At 35.4% G+C, this 21,322-nt stretch overlaps 1 protein-coding gene across 7 annotated transcripts in view; it reads right to left on the reverse strand.

Annotated features, from left to right (window-relative positions):
- The window catches only part of ROBO2 (roundabout guidance receptor 2), a 1,388,177-nt gene that overhangs the window by 145,440 nt on the left and 1,221,415 nt on the right, over positions 1-21,322 (reverse strand). For all 7 annotated transcript variants that reach the window (XM_030802115.1, XM_030802114.1, XM_030802113.1 and 4 more), the window contains exon 5: positions 16,031-16,169. In XM_030802115.1, coding sequence (XP_030657975.1) covers positions 16,031-16,169 — 139 coding nt within the window. The remainder of the gene's footprint in view (positions 1-16,030; positions 16,170-21,322) is intronic.

The following is a 21,322-nucleotide window of genomic DNA, read 5'->3' on the forward strand; positions in this document are numbered from 1 at the left end:
CCTAGATGAAGAAACCAAAGTTTGATCTTCAGCAGTAAAAAAAGAGCAAGGTCTAAATGTTGTTTTTTAAAAAAATTTTAAGATAAAAATTAAGTTAAAAAGCATATGATAAAAATTATAAACAGATTCCATTATTGATAAACCCTTCATTTATATCAAATATTAACATCAAAGAACTTGCCACAATTTTAGAATTTACTTAGAATATTTTAAATCACTGACATGGTGGTCATTATTGTCATTACACTATGAATAGCTGCAGATAGTGCACTCACCTATCACTGACAATGACATTATTGTTCCCAAAAATGCAGAGAACTTTAGTATCAACTATAGTCATTCTAGTTTTCACTGAATTGAGAACTCCTAAACATTTAGAGATTTAAATATATTTATATATTTAACATGTATATATTTATCTTATACTATCTTATATATATAGAAATCTCTAAACCTTTAATATATACTTTTTTTTTTTTTTTTTGAGACGGAGTCTTGCTCTGTCACCCAGGCCGGACTGCAGTGGTGCAATCTCGGCTCACTGCAAGCTCCGCCTCCCGGGTTCACGCCATTCTCCTGCCTCAGCCTCCCGAGTAGCTGGGACTACAGGTTTCCGCCACCACGCCCAGCTAATTTTTTTGTATTTTCAGTAGAGACAGGGTTTCACCATGGTCTCGATCTCCTGACCTCGTGATCTGCCCTCCTCGGCCTCCCAAAGTTCTGGGATTACAAGCGTGAGCCACCGCGCCTGGCCAATATATACATTTATATATAATGCATTTACTAGATAGCTTATAACATTTTATAATAATATGTTTTATATAAATTTTTGTAATATATAAAACTTTCAAGATTTTACTATATATTTTAAAAATATATATACTATATAAATACATATTTAAAGATTAGAGATTCAAATATAAAGGTATCTTTGCAACATTTTGAGAAAGACATATAGAGGTGGCTGGAACTTTCAATTTAGTGAAAATCAGAACAATTATTGAAGCTCCCTGCAGTTCTGAGAACAAGATACATATGTGCTTTGTGAAATCATGTACTTCTTCTTTCTACATTCATATAAGATCAAATCCAAAGCACTATAGAGATTAGATTATAGAGAAAGGGTTTCTTTGGTTTATCATGATCAGAAAGGAGTATTTCATTATTTTCATTATTGTCCTTAATATGCAACACTCTTGACAATTTTTCCACTAACTTTTCAAAGATAATTTAAATAAAATCTGGTGCAATTTCCTGAATTTGTTACTTTTAAATACTTTAAAAATATTGCAGGTATTATTTTCAATAAGTTCTTGACTAAGTAGAACTTGGAAATTTACTGTTAAAAACACAAATATATTACAACTAAGAAGAACAACTAAGAAGAACATTTGTTCCTATTGGAACAAATAAAGTTGTGGAAGTAAGTTAAGTTATCCTTTCATTTAGAAATAATTGTTTTACTGGATTAAACACTTTCAAAACTGGTTTTACAACAGGACTAGAAATTGCATTATCAGATTTGGAAAAGTAGATCTATCTCATAGTTGTGTTTGGGTAGAAATTAACCTCAACTTTAAGTCATTTTAGGACAGGACTTTAGGGATCACACCCACAAGAGTCCACAGAGCTCACAGCTCAGACTGGAAGTTTTTAGATAGGCAGAGCCCATTCTTGCAGTCTTCTGTGTGCAAGAAGAAATGCTTTGATAAGAGACAGCCCATTCACGGTAACATCGGTAAAATGCATTTCCGAATGTGCCATCTATTTGGCAGCCTTGCTGTCTTTGTTGGAAAAATGCTAAGAAGTCTCCTTCATCAGTGTTCAAACTGAGAACTAGCTGGGGAAGTGACTACATTATCAGAGGGATGTTCAGTCCGGGATGCTGTGGAAGATTCAAAAGCCTCTCTTCTTTTTTCTTTTGCCAAGAGAAACTTCCTCTTGAAAAGTGTTTATGGAATAATTCATGAATTCCATACAACCTCATAGGAACACTTCTGATCATTAAATGTTTCACATAACTTGTGGGTTTGTAGGTCTATTTGAAAATGAGGTTCGGACACTTCTCTAATTAGGATATTCTTCACTAGTTTCGTCAATTCAGCAACTATTTGATGTGCAAGGAATATAAAGAAAAATTATCTGCCTTATATATTCTAGAAAAGGTACAAAAATATACATTCATCTCAAATCATTAGAAAACCAACAGGCCCTCTTCTTGTGTTAAATGATGACATGCCTCCATCAAACCAAATTATGATATTATTCATTTATCTCATTTTGTATAACCATTATATCTCAGGCAACAAAAAAAGATTATTATCTTTGAAGTGTATTTCAGTGAATTATATTCTATTATTTTTGCCCTAACATTAAAAACAAAAATAAAAATTACATAAAATAACTAACTGAGCAATGCCCAGATAGTTTTTTCCATGAAGTCAGCATTTCTTAACCTCAACACCATCGGCATTTTGGGTCAGATTATTTATTCTTTACTGTGGGAGTTGTCCTGTGCATAGCAAGATGTTTAGCCACATTCTTGGTGTCTACCCACTAGATGCCAGCAGCACCCAGTCTCCCAAATGTGGCAATCAAAAATGTCTCCAGACACTGCCCAATGTCTATCAGGAAATGGGGGAAGCAAATTTGCCCCTAGTTGAGAATCACTGCACTAAAGGCCTAACTCGTGAGCACCATGTGACAGTCACAGGACTGGATATTTAGGATTGTTAGGATTGAAGATAAATAAGGCAAAGGGAGTAGGGGGGATAAACAAATAATTATAATAATGATGATCTGAGCACTATTTTCTCTTAGAAAGTTGTTCCAAGTGTGCACAATGGAGACACTGGGGACACCATGCAGTATATTTTGAGTAGAAGAATCACTTTATTTTCTGTTTACTGAACTTCGGACTCTGTATGAGTTTGTTCAAGTTAGAAAGCTATACAGAAATATACAAACACAATGTCACCAGCCATTGACTAACACATGGAATGAAGGGGGTCCCGGGTCCAACATAAGCCATGAGCACAAGCTTTTAATATTAGAGAGACCTGAGGTTTGAATCCAGTTTTGTTACTATGTTTCCTGTGACCTTGAGCATGTGTTTCACTGTCTGTAACCTTCAGTTTTCTCCTCTGTTTAAAGAAGGGATTCATACTTTAAGGCTGTTGGAAGCATTAATTAAAAATATTGTGTAGCCACTAAGCAGAAAGCCAGTGAGCCCTTAGTTTATGCTATTATTTTTAAATATGTTTTACCAGAAATGAATTACTCTATATAGTAGTCAAGAAAGTGGGCCTTGGATTTGGATTCAAATCTCTATCATTTAAATTCGCCCCTCAGATTCTTCATTTATCAAATAACGATGATAAGAGTTCCTGTTTCATAAGAAAAATGAGAAGATTAAATGAGTTATTTCTAAGGAAAGCACTTTAAATATTAGCTATTACTCCCATATTTAATATATTTTACGATGCACATTTTTATATTTTAACACCTCCAAAATTAGGAATCATCTTATCATAGATGGCATATCGTAGTTGATTTGGTCATTTTTCCTCTCCTTAACTCAGAGAAAAAGTACTGTTAAATCTCACAATCAATTCTACCTTGGATTCAGTGACAGAAAATACTATCACATGATTAAAAATGATGACACTGAATAATACATTTTGACTTCTCTATTTATTGAATATAACACCTTTTGACCAGGCACCCAAGTTACAAACCTCAGCATTACTTTTTAATCTCTCTTTTTCTAATAACTCTGACATACAATTATTTGCCAATTGAAAAAAAAAAAGGTTTTCTTGTATTACCACTTGTATTAATGTCCATATTTGTGTAACTCACACAATACACTCAATGTATTCCCTAAACTATATTTCACACAGCTTCCTACCAGGTGTGCCCACCAAACTTTCTCTGTTCCAAGCTACTCTACATAAAAGAATCAATTTTCTAAAGGTAGACACAAAGATACATTTCTATTCAACGTGCTTCAACTAATCCCCATTTTATGGTGTATTCCATATAAATGCTTCACTTGAAATTAAAGGCTTTCATAATTGAACCTCAACTAACCTTTGTGGTCTTAAGTGCCACTCCTCTATGTTCCAGGCAAACCGAATCACTAATTGTTGGCCCACGCTTTCCAAAGCTTTTTCATCCTGCTTCCTTTTGAAATAGCCATTGCAGCTCCGCTTATGAAAATTCAATTTTCCCTTTCAGACCTATCTCTAGTTTCATATAGGAATAGACTATCTTTTATTTTCTGAAGCCATAAAGAGCCTCAAATATCATAGTTTTTATATAGTTCACCTTATTTAATAATGCTATGCATATCTCACACTCCTTACTAAAATCCTTGAGAACAATCTTTTTTTATTGCTTGAAATATCAACACATAATATTCAATGAATGGGATTATTTTTGAAATAATTCTTAATATATAATATTTGATTAGTCTGGCAATTTGGGGTTTACGTTTGAGAAAATCAACTATATATATGTCTTACTATAAATTATGTTCATAATGAAGACAAAAGCATTTTCTTTCTCACTTTTAAATAATCTCTCAAATAAAGATAACAGGTCTCTTTTACTTTTTTGTTTCTGTTATTTGTGGTGGTAAATATTTGGACAAACTGTTAGAAAATGTGAGTTAGTGGGTTGGAATGTTTATGGCTTTAATTGAACTTTTTTTTTTTTTTTTGAGAAGCACTGCACTGCATGTCTTAACTGGTGAGTACCGCGTGTCAGAAATAGGACATATTTTTATAACAACTGCCATTTATTTAAAGAATTGCAATGATATAGCATACCCAACCAGATTGGCTTTATAAAGGTTTCAAATGTCTATACTGATGAATGAGTTGAATGGTATTACAATACCTTTTGTAATTTTAACATCATGCTCATAAGAATAACTGGCAGAATTTTTATATTGAGATCTTATTATGATGTTATCTCATAGATCTATAAAATGAATCACTTCTCAGAGGGACTTCTAATTTCTCGGCAAGGCCTCACTGAGCCCTAGGGCTAACCTCCCACCTCCAAATATGGCTTTTTAAAATGAAGCACCAGTGAGTTACACTATGTAACAACTAAAACAGAAATCCCCCAAAAAATGACTTCACTGAAGTGGATCAGGGTATACCCTGAAATACTTTGAAACCATTTGTCCTCACATCCCTTATATTTGGCAATTATATCTCCTTCATATACTAACAAAGATATATTCCTTGTTCATGTAATTGTAATACTGGATCTCAGAAATTAATTGTTTTTACCCCTTCTAATTCATACCAATTAATTCTATCAAATAACAACTTTTCCTGAGGGACCAGTACATAGTTTTTAAAAAAAATGAAAAAAAAATTCACTGGGTAGAAAATATATAGCCTAGAACTCAGTCCTACCTGTTAACTCATAACCATCCATGAAACCATTGATATTCAATCATTATCAGGAAATTAGCAAAAATCATACTGTTAGTACCTATTTATTTTTGAAGAAACTTTTTATTTCCTCCAAATAGCTTTATTATTATTTTATTTATTTATTTATTTATTTATTTATTTATTTATTTAGAGACGGAGTCTCGCTCTGTCACCCAGGCTGGAGTGCAGTGGCGCGATCTCGGGTCACTGCAAGCTCCGCCTCCCGGGTTCACGCCATTCTCCTGCCTCAGCCTCCCCAGTAGCTGGGACTACAGGCACCCGCCACCACGCCCGGCTAATTTTTTGTATTTTTAGTAGAGACGGGGTTTCACCGTGTTAGCCAGGATGATCTCGATCTCCTGACCTCGTGATCCGCCTGCCTCGACTTCCCAAAGTGCTGGGATTACAGGTGTGAGCCACCGAGCCCGGCCATTTATATATATTTTTAAAAAATTTATATTTAAAATTTTTTGTGGGTACATAGTAGGGTACGTGAGAAGTTTTGATACAGGCATGCAGTGTGAAATAAGCACATCATAGAGAACGGGGTATCTATCCATCCCCTCAATAATTTATCCTTCGAGTTACAAACAATCCAGTTCCATTATTTAAATTATTTTAAAATACAGAATTGTTATTATTTTAATATCACCAGAATTTTAATATCACCATATTTTAGTACACTTAAATTTGGTCTGAGAACTTTGTTAGACAGTGAATGTGAAAGATGAATTAAACTATCAATACGCTAGGAGAGTTCATCATTCTAGATGTATATATAGTCCTCCCTCAGTATCCACTGGGGGTTAGTTCCAGGACTGCCATCCCCACAACCCTGAAAATACCAAAATCTGGGGACATTCAAATCCTTTATATAAAATAATGTAGTGGCCGGGCGCGGTGGCTCACGCTTGTAATCCCAGCACTTTGGGGGGCCCAGGCGGGCGGATCACGAGGTCAGGAGATCGAGACCACAGTGAAACCCCATCTCTACTAAAAACACAAAAAATTAGCCGGGCGTGGTGGCGGCGCCTGTAGTCCCAGCTACTTGGAGAAGCTGAGGCAGGAGAATGGCGTGAACCCGGGAGGCGGAGCTTGCAGTGAGCCGAGATTGCGCCACTGCACTCCAGCCTGGGTGACAGAGCGAGACTCCGTCTCAAAAAAAAAAAAAAAAAAAATGTAGTATTTGCATATAACCTATGTACATCCTCCCGCAACTTTAAATCATTGTAGATTGTCATATCTAATCTAAATGCTACGTAAATCATTGTAATACTGTATTTTTATTTATATTATTTTTATTGTTGTTTTTTAATTTTTTTTTCAGAATTGGTTAAATCCACAGATGTGGCATCCATGGATGGAGAGGGCCAATCATACTCTACTGATACTATCTGACTCTTTCAGCAAGCACTTCTTTAACTTACACGTTTCCAATGAAATTATTTTTTCTTACCCAATATAGTGTTGAGAAGAATATAAGTTAAAATAGTCCATGAGAAAAAATAGATTTGTTTTAAATTTTGTGTCAATGAGCAGTATAAAATGATGATTTTAAAGGACACAAACCTATTTATTTGACATAATAAACATATATTATGGGAAATACGTACCCTTATAATAAAAATTTTCAAAACCTTAGTATGTGCTTTCTATGTAGATGTATTCTGTGACTCTATGATACAAATTCTACTTCTAGGCAAGCATATGCTAGTCTGTCTTTTCCTTATCTTCAATCCCAAGTAAAAAATGAAGAGAAGTTCTTCCCACTCAGCACCACGATGCAGCAGCCAAAAGTGTGGACTCTGAAGCCAGACATTCCGGGTTGCTTACTCAGAGAGTGAAGCTGGCGTATCTACCCTCTCTGCATATCAGTTTTCATGTTTCTATTATAGGTATAATAATGTTTACATCACAGCATTTTCTAAAGATAAAAGAGCACTACTGTAAAATGCTTAGAGTGTTTCTGGTATAGAGTAAGCACTATGTAAATATCATTTATTAATCTTGTATTTATGGGAAAGGAAAATGCAGTCAGAAACAGCTATTTTGAATCAGTACTGGCTTTTTAAAAATAAAAGCCTAAGTAAGCATTCAGGGTCAAGAACAATTTTGAATGAAAAATATGTCTAAAATATAAATAAGTTTACGAGATGCCTTCTATACATAAAATGTGGTTGTCACTGGATAATAGATACAGAGGTAATATTAATTTTCTTCTTTATGTCCATCTATTTTGATTTTCTGGTTTCTTTTTTTTCTTCTATTGAAAAAAAATATTACCGTGCTTCTCTAATTGTTTTGAGAGATTGACATAGAAGCATACAATTTCAGAATTTGAAGACAGCACCGACACCATTCAATCCAACACAGTTTGCAGATATGGACTCTGGTACTCAGACATGTTACAGGAATTGCTTAAAATAACATGACGAATTATGGCAGAGCTGGGATAAGAACACCGATCTCTTAAATTCTATTATACCTTTCAGCCTCAGGTTGCAATTCAACTATTAAGAATAATAAAAAGACCAGAAATATATTTTTAGAATAACCCCTGGGGTGATTAAAACTTATTTGCATGATTCTAACCACAAATTGTCTTATGCACACAAGTATTTGTGTTAATATAATTAATTAAACAACTTTTTTTTTTTTTACCTTTTGCTTAGAGTTAATGCAGGACCCTAGGTACAGGGGAGAGTGTCTCCAGTGGTAAATCTCCATCCACCTGTGTGATACAGCGGGATATGAGAGCTATCTTCTGGTAAGCCTCTGGCTTGTCCTATAGTTTGGTTTAAGGTAGAGTGTTGCCCTAGTCGATACCTCAGCCTAACTGAATGCTCCAACAACCATACGTTGATGGAAGAAGCACACCTACTGTGGCTCCTGTTTTGGACATTATACACATGGCAATGACAGGTGGCACGCAGACAGATCCTTTTGCTCTGCATACTGGCACCTGGTCTTGGCTCTGCCCACACACAAGAGCTGTCAGTTAACAGACAGCAGAGCATCTCTGACTTCAAGGCATTTCATATTCCAAGTGTGTTCCAGCTTGTTAGTTGACCACTGGCCAGAACCCAAATTGGATTCCCAATGCCAGTTCCAGCATTGTCCCTAAGCTGAGATTCTTAACAGATGGGCCAATGTGGTCACAGCACTAGGCACCTTGCACTCCCCACCCTAGGTGGCAATTAGTTTTGTGTTAACAACAACTATTAGCACCTATTTGATGAAAACACATGAAAACTACCATTCTGTCATCCCTCTGAAAGTTGTCAATTAGTCCTGTTTGTAAAAACAAAATCTTCATCTTCAGTTTCCAAGAAGGTAAACTTGAACTGTTCTAAGTTTAAATTTTTATAATGTCAAGACATTTTATGTGTTGCTTACGAAGTCGGTCTAAAAATTACCTTAACTCTATTGCTGTATAGTATGTTTATTTAGTTATTCATAATATAGTATTTCTAACCAATTATCTAAGTTTCTATCTAAAATATAAAATTCATAGGTGGCTCAAATCCTTAAATAATTAATAATCATATAATTATCATGCCCTCTCATTTAAAATAGATATTTCATGCTAGACAGATTCTAAGTCCAGTTCTGACCCTACTGCTTATTAGTGTATGGTCTTAAAAACCTAACTTGTTTAAGCTTCTGTTTCTGTAACCCTCAAGTAGGAGTAATATTATGCTGTAACACTATTCTTTAAAATAATGGAATTAACATATGTAAAAAGCATTTATTGCATTGCAAGGCACATGGTAAGTCCTCCCTAAATACTTGCTTTTAACATTACACATCTTTTTATAATAACGGTTTTATGCTTATTACTCACAGACAAACAAAACAGTATGTGTGAAATGTGAAGGTCTCAACCCAGGTGACTGATTGCACTGGAGCTGGCACACAATACCAGGAGAATGTATAGCTTACTAAAGGTAGAAAATGCAGGCAACTTTCAGACTTGGCAAAGTCACTAGAAACGTTTATAAACGAATCTATATAATTTAAAAGCAGGCCAGACACGGTGGCTCACACCTGTAATCCCAGCACTTTGGGAGGCCGAGGCGGGTGGATCATGAGGTCAGAAGTTCCAGACCAGCTTGGCCAACATGGCAAAACCCCGTCTCTACTAAAAATACAAAAATTAGCCGGGCGTGGTGGTGGGCGCCTATAGTCCCAGCTACTCGGCAGGCTGAGGCAGGAGAATCACTTGAACCCAGGAGGCGGAGGTTGCAGTGAGCCAGGATCGTGCCACTACACCCCAGAATGGGTGACAGAGTGAGACTCCATCAAAAAAAAAAAAAAAAAAAAAGCATAAGTGATATCTACCAAAAAATAATATTGTATATGTTTCTGTGGAAATCATATGGCCAAAGACAGGAAAATGTGTCATTATATACAAATTATATATTTTTTATTTATTTTTTAGCATTAATTTTTTTTCCCTGTAGTTAACTGTATAATTAATAAATGCCACCAATCAGGTGGATTTGTAAAACTGAGGCACCATGTATGTGCACCCATTGTACAATGTTTACAGTGCTTTGAAATGGTTATATCATTTTAGTAGCCCTTTGAGTTAGAATGGATGGCTTAATTCTTCACCCTATAAAATGAGTAAAAATATAGGTTAATCACCAGTCCTACCACATTGCTGGTCCATATTTTCAGGATGTAAAACATAGAGTTGAAATAGCTTCTTCAAGATCACATTCCTAGTTTGCAGTAGAGAAATTTGTCAAATATCATTTCCGGAAAATCAGAGTGTAAATAAACTAAATGATCAAACAGTAGCAGAACAAGGCCTAAAGTCTAAAACCCCTTGGCAATGGCCTAAATACTTGTATGTTATTGTAATTTGTATTATAAAAGGTCCCACAGTCATTGCTCATGAAGTTTCTAATTGTTTTTAGACAGACATGGATAAGACATCTGTATAGCATAAAAAATAAAGATTTTTCATTTACACTTTTTCTTTAAATTTCTGACTTTTAGGAACCAGTCCATTTTTTAGATGTCATTTACAATATTTTGTACACACTGCTTTTCTCCTATTCTTAGATTTTCCTTCTTTTGCTAAGACCGTTTCACTTGCCCAGTCTTTACCAGCCAACCTAATCAGTGTGGTTATTTATCAGGAGCTCAAATTATCGCATGTCCTTGATGCATACACTACATGTGAAGAAGGCCGATTGCCTCCACAGGGTAGCTGAACACCTGTTCAGCATCTCTGTGTCCCAGAAGCACATGCTCTAAACAATAGGGCTTCCAAACAATTAAGCTAAACACATTTTGCAGGGCTAAGAAGAAAGAGCCACTTTGTATAAAAATGCCATCCAAAAAAAAAAAGGAATTGTAAGTAGTTCCATTCAGTTTCTTTTCTTAAAGAATCATGTGTTTATGCAAATCTCACATTTCATGGAACTAAAAACTCTGAAAATTCTCCCTTAAAATAGACTTGCACTTTAGAAAAGGAAATTTTGTCAGTGGGTTAAGGAAAATTGATAGAGTTTTGCTCTATGTATCTTGAAACTCTTATTCTCTACTCCCTTTTCTATTTTATGAAATATTCATTAATTATATCCACTATGTGCAAGCCATCAACTGCATTTAGAATTTGCAGGCATACATAAAAATGTAAATGGCATATTTTATTTCCTTTTTCTTCTGACAAGCTATTATGAACATTCCTTTCTCTACTGTGGAAGAGAGAAGTTCTTACTGAGGAATTTAGTGTCACCTTAGAGTTACTTTAGAAAATAAAAATGAAATAAAAAAGATAAAGGAGGTAATGGTAATACGCTGGAAATTATAAGATTGATGAGAGATATTAAATCTCCTGTTTACAGTTCTTTAAAGACTGCTAATAATGAAATGAAATACAAAGTCTGCTGACATGCACAGATAAGAATTCACCGTTAGATTAATCACACTAACTCTTATCCAAGTTCTGAGAGGGATTTTTTTTAAATTCTCATTAATATTAAACTGAACAGAATATTGTGGTGTTGTCATATTTCAATTTATTTTTATATCTTTGGTTACAAATGTATTATATTGTTTCTTTATGTCATGTTACTTGTGTTATGGTAATGTTTCTTCATGTGATACTTTTTTACAGAGCTTCAGCACATAAATATATTTATATAACAAAAATATACAGTAAATCTATGTTATGGTGGAGTATGGCATAAGATGGAACCACACCTCATTTATTATAAATACTGGCAACTTCTATCACATAAAACATTTTGTGAAAAGATGTATTGAAGGCACTTAATCAAGAGAGTACTAAGAAGCAAAATGTTGGATATTTGCCTGCAGAAGAAAGACAGTACCCAAGAAAATAACTAGAGCTGTTCCAGTGTAATTTCTTTACTGTATTTGGAATGTAAATACTTTCCCACGTCACCCAATCTCACCAATATAAAACAAAAACTAAAGAACTGATAACAGTTAATTTACCTTGTTTAAAACGACTTACTTTTTCAAACTTGCAATGAGCATTATAAATGTAATAGGCACTCACTAAATGCAGGTAAACCCAAAAGTGCATCTTCTACTATTTAAATTATGCTTTAAAAATGTGCTTTAAAAATCACAATCATTACAAACTATAAAATGCCTTTCACTTGCTTGTTCCACCTACTCACTTCATTTTCACATTAGTGTTATGAAATTTTTGTCCCTAACACGTATGTATTGAAACCTTCTAGAAAACAGTATTGGTACTTGGCACAGAATCAGTATGCTTCCTGAAATACTCAATTGTGAAATGGTAATATCTTCAGAAGTCTCTGCAAGGAATTAACAGTTTGACACTAATGTGTATAATGTAGACTCCTTCCCGTTTTGTCCTTTGGTCGCATGGAAAATGTCCACATAAATAACTTTCCCTAGTTGAGTATAAGGGTTATTGTTAGACTTGCTACGCTTCCTACCTCACTGAAACATTCATCTTTTCAGAAAATGTTTTAATACAACTCACTAAGAGTCTGTTGTAATTTCATTAAAGGTAGTTACTGAGAAAGGTCAGGAGTTTAAGACTAAATAAAAGAAAGAGGCATATCAGTACTACTTAAAAAATATTTTCAAAGCAAGGGGAAAAAAATACTCCCTTAATTCATCTCTGGTTACTGAAAGGTTGGCACAGATATCTTCTTCTGTGTTGAAGGTTTTAATAGCTCTCAAAGCATTTCATAAATTTAAACTTGAATTGAAAAGCTTTTCTTGTCTCCAAAAGAAAAATAGTCACATATTACTTACATAGTAATTACAGGCTATGCAGCTGCCCTACAAAGCTTTCGTATAAATGTGTTAAGCATGAACCACTACACAAACCTTATTCAAATTTCATTCAATGTTAAGCCAAAGAAATGTCATCCACCACAGCAATTGCTTATACAAGAACAATGGCCACCCCCTCGTCTGAGACCTAAATAATGTAATAGAATCCATGTTGTTGATTTAGTCTACGGTTGGCTAAAAGTTACTACTGTTATTCCTCACCAAGGAAAGAGATGTCTTTCTCTCTCCTTATGCACAAGTGAGGCTTATGCTAATACATACAAATCGAAGAATGAATAAACTCCTCTGAAACATCACTTAAAGACTGGGAATTCAAGAAAAAGTACATGCTTCTTTCATGATGAAAATACTGACCTCAGTTTCTACATTGCACTTATCCTTGCTTTAAGCCTTTCCAACAAAACAATTTAAAGCTTACACAGCACTTCCATTTGCCTAATAGTTTTAAAATATTTAACTGGTTACACAAAGTACTAAAATAATATGCCGGTAAAAAGAATAAAGAGGCCAAAGCTATGAAAATGTTTTAAAGGAAGCTAGTGAAAATAAGATTTCTCATGCTTTCAACCTTGTTGTTTAGTGGCCTTGATATCATACCTTCCGATAGTGTAGCTTTAATGCTGTTGTTTGATTTATATGTATCATTTGTACTTTGAAGCAAATGAATTTGGCAAGATTTAGAGAACAGTGTAGCAGCTTAAGTTGTCAGGTTTATGACCTAACACCTACATTAAGCTGGAAATAATCAAAGAAGGCTCAATTCATTTTTATTTTATCTGAATTCAGGAACACAGACATGTTAAAATGCAATGCACACTTACAACTCTCTATTTTTAATACTTTTTTCAACTAGCTTGTGCTCAGTGTTTGAAAATTAACAGCGTCGCCAGTGCTGTTATATGGATATAATGTGTCCCCGATACAATGTGATAAGAAGAGCATGTCATTTCTAGGGTATTCTTTTTAAAAACCTATAAACGCAATCTAATCAGGCTAATCCAAGTTTGGGGGACATTCGATAGCATACCTGGCCAGCACCTCCTTTCAAGGTTGTTAAGGTCACAAAACTAGAAAACACTAGGAAGCTGTAACAGGACGGAGGAGACTGGAGAGATATGAGAACAAATGCAGAAGTCTATGATACCCAACTCTGTAATTACCTGAACTGGACTTGGAGTAGAAAGAGGACAATGATGAAAACCTGGGAGATTATAATAATGTGTACACTTTACTTAATTATTACGTATCAAGGTTTGCTCATTAGTTGTGACAAATGTTTTATTGTCATGTAAGATATTAACAATAAGGAAAACTGGGTGTAAATGGGAACTCTCTGTTACTAACTTTGTAACTTTCCTACAAATCAAAATTATTCTAAAATTAAAGGTTTTTAAAGTTTCAATGCACAAGGCCATATACTCCCAGTTATTTAAAATAAACCTGTGTTTACACTAGGATAAATTTTACTATAGAATTAATCTCTTCACCTTACATTAACATTTTAAAATTATTCTCTACGTGCTGTCAAATTTGAAGACAGTTGCTGACTATATATAGAGGATGGATGGTAACAATTCAATAGTGTAAACTCTGCTTGTTTTCTAACCTGCTTCTCCAGTGAGACCACATGAAAAGCCTCACATTGACAAACCTCTTCTACTAACACCATTCCTTTGAAGACAGATGTCTGGCATTAAAATGACAAAAAAACACAGTGATGACTTTCCCTACTACATAGGCTGAAAAACTAAACGAATTAATGTTTTCACTTGTTTAATTCCCGTAGATTGCAAAGAACCTCTCAGTAACTATTACAAATGGTTGATGCATTTGAATCCAGTATATTCAATCCATGAGTGACATGTCTTTTGAAGTAAAGTATCCAATCATATCTAGGGATTTATAAAATTGAGATTTTGAAATGAATGTTTACATTTAGGAAATTACTGACAGCAGTGAAAGCACATAAAAGGTATACGGCTTCTGTGGAAGCATGGTTAATATCAGTCAGTTGAAAGAAACAAAGTTGTTTTGTTTTTTTGTTTGTTTGTTTTTTCTTTTTGAGACAGTCTCACTCTGTCGCCCAGGCACGATCGTACAGTGGCACGATCTTGGCTCACTGCAACCACCGCCTCCCGGGTTCAAGCGATTCTCCAGACTCAGCCTCCCGAGTAGCTGGGATTACAGGTGTGCACCACCACACCCAGCTAATTTTTTGTACTTTTAGTAGGGACGGGGTTTCACCATGTTGGTCAGGCTGGTCTTGAACTCCTGACCTGAAATGATCCACCTGCCTTGGCCTCCTAAAGTGCTGAGATTACAGGCGTCAGCCACCATGCCCAGCCAAAAAAAATTTTTTTAAAAAAAAGAAAAATTAGAAAAACACAGCCTGTACAATTCTATGCAGGCAGTAATTGGAGAATGCATGATGGTTATAATATCAGCAGGTAGAACTAGCAGGAAGGCATAACAAACCTTAAAGATAAAATTACTTGTGTTAAAACAACAACAACAAAAAACACTTGAATTACTTATTTGATTCTAAATGGCAAGGCCTTAGGGAAATTTCTATAACAACAAGTTATAATTATTTTTATATATGATGAAAAGCATTTTTGAATACAGGTGAGAGTTTGAGAGATTGGGTTTGGGGGTTTTGTGATAAGAACAATAAGGAGGAGATGGAAGAGAAGGTCTCCACGAAGAGATGGAAAAAAGAAAGTGATGGGAGGTCCCTATGTTGGAAATCCCCCGTGTGAAAAATGATGCCAACTACTTGCTCCCATTTCAGCGTTGTGCTGACCTTTCCTTTACTCCAGGACTTACAGTCAGCCACGTGCAATAGTCTTTTGTTAGTTACGCTTTGGGCCACAGAGGTGACAAAGAGTATCCAGAGGGGGTGAAGCATGGGAACGGGCAGTCATTGATGGAGGCCTGCAGGGGGCATTCTGCAGGAACAGAATGGTATACCTCAAAGAGTCCAGGGGAAAGAAGGCACCCAGGAATCCTTGGTATCTGGGGATAAGAGGTGGAATGAAGAATCAAGCATTAATGTAGATGTTCATTGAAAGAGTGACATTGAAAGCCTGGAGGACTTTCATATACAAACAGTAAATATGTGGCTTGCATATGTAAAAATCACATGAGGGAAAATACCCAAGACATAGGAGTGTTTGGTGGTGGCACTGTAGCTGTCCTTTCCTTTTCTAATTATTCATTGCTTATCTGACAATCTTCCATCCGTATGTTGGTCTTACCTTCCTCTTGGCAAGTCTGCATCATCCTTTTTCCACCTCACAGTTGGTTGAGGGTCTCCTTGGACTTGACAACGAAATTCTACAGCTTCTTCCTCCAGTACCACCTGGTTAATTGGCCTCCTGAGAAATGTGGGTCGTTCTTGAAAAAACAAAAATGAAACAAATGTAAAATGAGATAAACTATTATGCATGCTTTAAGTACATTATGGAAAAAGCAAAGGAAACCTAATTTACTTTTGGTACACAGGTACCTAACTCTGTACCTCAGCTGTGTTTTAATAAGGCCTTGGGAATCCAACATCATTCAACAAAATAAAATATTTTGGAACAAAGGAATAGCTACAGTTTGCACATAAGACCATACAACCTTTGGAAAAAAATATTAAATTGATTTTTCAGTGAATCCCTGAGCTAAATCAGGTGGATCCTATCACAAAAAATCAGAACACTGAATTCTACAGGAAAGAGATTAAAAATGATCCCAATAATCTATTATCAGGGTTCAACGTGGGAAAACTAAAAGTTGAAAGGGATAAAAACATTTAAAAAAACAAACATTAATATTCCTCAAGAATGCTAGAGAAAACCAAAAAATGTATACTTTCACACATATATATTACCTAAATTTTCCCACTTATGCTATGATTTGATAAGGACTCAATATTCCCATGACTATTTTAACTTCACGTATGGAAAGCTGTCTACCTGATTTTTTTTCTTAAATACAAAGACTGTCATTATTAATTGTTGCAAACTACTTATTTATCAATTTTTTGAGGTTTTCTCCAATGGTCTTCTCTTAAGTGTTTGAGATATTTACCCATTTTTTTTTTTTTTTACTTAATTTTATGTTTTTTATTCCTTCAGTATTCTGTTTTACTGTTTTCATCCTTTCTTCTTTTATTAATCTGTATTTGGCACTGTTAAATTGTATTCTAGCACTCTTCTACATAAAGCTAGAGAAAAATAAGTCTGTATCCATAAAAATCTTTTCCTATCCATAAGATTCTTGGCCTCTGAGGATACAAAACAAAAAGTAGTTTTATGTATCGCCAAACATTGGCATTCCTTGTCCAGTTTCTTCCCTTTTGGATAATGGTCTGAAACTGGAAAAATTATCATTTAAATTTTATTAGCCCAAATCTTCAAATCACAAACAAATTCAATATTGCTACTTACTGAGGTAGAAAGAGAACTAAGCCAAGGAAAAGAAAGATGAGATCCACAGGAAGCTGACACAATTTATCTGGCCATCTGGACATATTTAGCCACCTAGAACTTGAGTTTCAAACCTTCTAATTTAAAATTCTGTATACAGTGGCACAAAAACCAAAATGTATTTGGCAGGAAACCTTCAAAGAAAATAAATTACTTCAAATAATAGATGTTAAGGGTATAAAATAAGAGTATTTGATTTTATTGACTAAATCAAGATCCATATTTATAAAACAAATGTGTGAGTTGCAAGATATAAATATTTTATTGCAATAAAACCAACTATCATTGGCATTTAGAAGGAAGACTATTGTTATCTCTCCAGAGAATCTGACAGGAGGGATCAAAATTTTCTGCATATGCTTGAGTGTCTGTACTCTGGGACTCAAAAATTCTAAGCAATAAAACAAGGGAAATGGAATTTTATCATGAAAACTTTTGTAAATGCAGAATTGACAATCCATAAAACTAAAGAAAAACATGGTTGCATCTAAAGATTTGAGACGCCCTGAATAAATTAGCAGCAAATTGTACCCCGTAGACAACAGAACAAATCTGCATGTCGGATAAAATAATTTAGTGTTACTTTTTTCATCTCTGGACACTATGTGCCCAAAACAGCTCTTCTGGGGCTGGCATAGCTGGTATTGAGCTATCATTTCGGGTAGTTAAATAGGCAATAGGATTAATATATCCTTATGAGGGTCCCAAATGTTAATAGTAAAAAATAAATCATTAGCATAGGAAGCGGGATCGACTTTTTCTGTGCTATCAGGTGCAGCTATTCATCCAGTTCATCCAAAAACTTCATTAACCCAGTGTTAAAGAGGTTTCAGACACTATTGATATTACTCAAGATTGAAAAATGATTCATCAAGAGGAGACCTTTCCTGTTCCCTTTGATTTTAGTGGGTAGCATACTACATCCTGACACTGGGATGAACAAGCTAGAGAAGTCTTTCTCTCATCCACTCACTCATTCAGCACATATTAATGCACCCACTCCTGGAGGCCTTCACAAAGTGGTCAAGCTGGTGAACAGTGAACAGCTTAGTTTCACTTGGGAAAGTGGTGAGAGACAAAGCTAGCCAGAGAGTGAGTGATAATACCACGAGGTCCCCGTTCACCACTCAAGGACTGTGAGCTCTGCCCCGAGGTTGATGGAGAGCTATTGAAGGACTTAAAGCAAGTAAGCAACGTGTCGAATAAGCATATGAGAAAAGTCGTGTCGGTACGTCTGTGGAAGATAAATTAGGAGAGAAACATAAGGTCGTGAATTAGGTCAAAGCTTCTTGTAAGAAATTATTTCAGCTTAAACTGACACAATGGTTCATAGGATGTGGAAAAGGGGACAGACGAGAGATCAAAACTGGGTGATCAGTCAGACGCACAGGGTGAAAAGGAAACTCTAGGAAGTGTCAAAACTTTTCATTTAGCAAATTGAAACAGACTGGCGGGTAAAACATGGACTGTGTGTGACTGTGTACATGTATGTGTGAGTTTGTGTGTGTAAGCTCCTTTCATCATAGAAATGGTAAGGATGAGAAAAATGAACCTCTTCTCCCTAAGCCATTGTTAGGCAGATTTCTATAACTTGAAGTCAAATAAATTTTCAATGAGATAAAGGAGGTTACTTATATAATAGGAAGAGAAATAAAGATAAATATGATCAAATCCGTAGATATAGCTATTGAATTAAAAAACATCTCAATAAAGAAGGAATCGAAAAGAGTTTTTAAATGTGATGAAGATATTTTGTCAGAAATTAAATGCCAAAATTCTCTTAAAAGTAAAATACAGGTCGGGCGCAGTGGCTCACGCCTGTAATCCCAGCACTTTGGGAGGCCGAGGTGGGCAGATCAAAAGGTCAGGAGATCGAGACCATCCTGGCTAACACGATGAAACCCCGTCTCTACTAAATACACAAAAATTAGCCAGGCGTGGTGGCGGGCACCTGTAGTCCCATCTACTCGGGAGGCTGAGGCAGGAGAATGGTGTGAACCCAGGAGGCGGAGCTTGCAGTGAGCTGAGATCGCGCCACTGCACTCCAGCCTGGGCGACAGAGCGAGACTCCGTCTCAAAAAAAAAAAAAAAAAAAAGTAAAATACAAAAGTCATGCCCGTTGAAGTCTGGAACAAGACAGGCATGCTGGCATTAAAAATCAGTAAGAAAAAGGAAGTATGAGCCCTGAAGAAGAACCAAAACAACCATTACTTGCAGACATTCTGCAAAATACAACAATGCAGAACAGTGGCTTCGATAATTGATAACTGCGACAAAAATAAGAAGTCCATAGGATAACTGCAGCAAAACTGACAATATTGGAAAATGCGAGATTTTAGGATAAATTGCAGCAAACTTATACATTGAAAAACTGTTAAGTCATTGCAATATTAAAACTATTGACCTGTCTAATATGAAAAGTTTTCATGACTTTATGCTGGGTATAAAATAAATTGAAAAACAATATGTGAGACCAGTTCCATTAAAATACTTATATTTTCAGGCAAAGTTTGTGTATGCTTTCCTTAACATGCTAACAGTCACAAAATCACAACATATAATTAATCTGAATGGCAAACGTTACATCAGATACGTCACAAAACTAAGCTGTCCCTTCCTCAAGGGGACACCATCAGGATCCTTAAGGGTTTTTTGGTCATGGTACTTGTTCTAAGCCTCATTGTTTTATATGGAGACACGTGGAGGCACTTGATTTATAATTTCAAGAAGAATCAAGATACAGGATCCCTGCTGCTGTTCAAATGAACTCAGCAGGGGTGCAGGACTTCACAATGAACCTTCTCTCTTCCCTGCTACCCTCAAGCAGAGTCCAGTTGCTTAGCAACTGCGTAACCACAGGAGCACATGTGGTATACAATTTTTGGAAGTCTGACATTGGCTCATGGTGAAAATTTTAATTTAATGGACACAAAAACAAAACAAAGCAAAACAAAGGCAAAGAATACATGAGATGAAAGTCGCCTGCACACACATGACACATCACCATGGGTTTTATACCTGGGTATTAGGATGTGCTGTCCAACAATGTGACATGGGAAATTCCTGAGACACTGGAGCTTGGTCACATATTTTAAAGTATTATTCTGAGAATTTCCATAGCACCCTTTCTAACAATTATCTCTAAACTGTGTTATTCATTATTCCAGTTGTTTTCTGTTAATTATACTAAACTCACCTTCTGCTTTGCAATTTTCATAATTACCCACAGAAAACATTATGTTAATAACTGTAGGTTTGCCTAACATTTATTTAAATGGAAGAAATTTTTGGTAAGAACTATTTTCCACTTTTCTTAACCAACTTTATTTCCAGAAAATCTGAGAATCAGAAACATAAATATGAACACTAAAGAAATTGTACAGGCCAAAAACATATTTCAAATGCGTTGCATTTGCAGTGGCAACTGTTACAATAAGCCAAACACAAAGCCAAGCCCCTTTCAGACACAAATTTTAAAAATTATAAGGAAGTAACTTGAGTCTCCCCTTTTGACTCAAAATCATCTCCAAAAAAATGAAAAGCTAGAAGGATTAGAAAGTAAGTTGGTAATAGAACCATCCAATACATTGATAAGTGATCACACTCAATACCTATTAATGCTCCATAGAGTTTGGACAATTAGAGCTCCATACAATTAAAATAAATATACATGAAAATCTTGAACTATTGAATACCAAGCAAACTTAATTTTAAAACATGTCAAAACAAGGTCACTGATTTTTTCATGTTAATACCTTATGTCTGACCACACATTGAAAAACGGGGAAGAAATCTCCAGGGTAGTTTGCTGATCGATGAGACTAGAGCCTCTCTGAATGGGCCGATCTCTAATTACATAACTGCAGAATGATCAGAGGCAACGTCTTTGCCAATGCAATTAACATTTTTTTATGTGAGATTAACAGGATTTGAATCACCTGCATAACTTGCTTACAAGGTTAATCTCTCTTGGGACAGTAGTGTTGCTTGCCAGTGTGTTTCTGTAAAGTACAGCTCTCAAGTAGTCGGTCTTGTCAATTTAGTTCCAAATTGGCGTTTTGGAAAAATCAAACT

Source organism: Nomascus leucogenys, chromosome 21, assembly GCF_006542625.1.
Source record: "Nomascus leucogenys isolate Asia chromosome 21, Asia_NLE_v1, whole genome shotgun sequence".
Lineage (NCBI taxonomy): Eukaryota > Metazoa > Chordata > Mammalia > Primates > Hylobatidae > Nomascus > Nomascus leucogenys.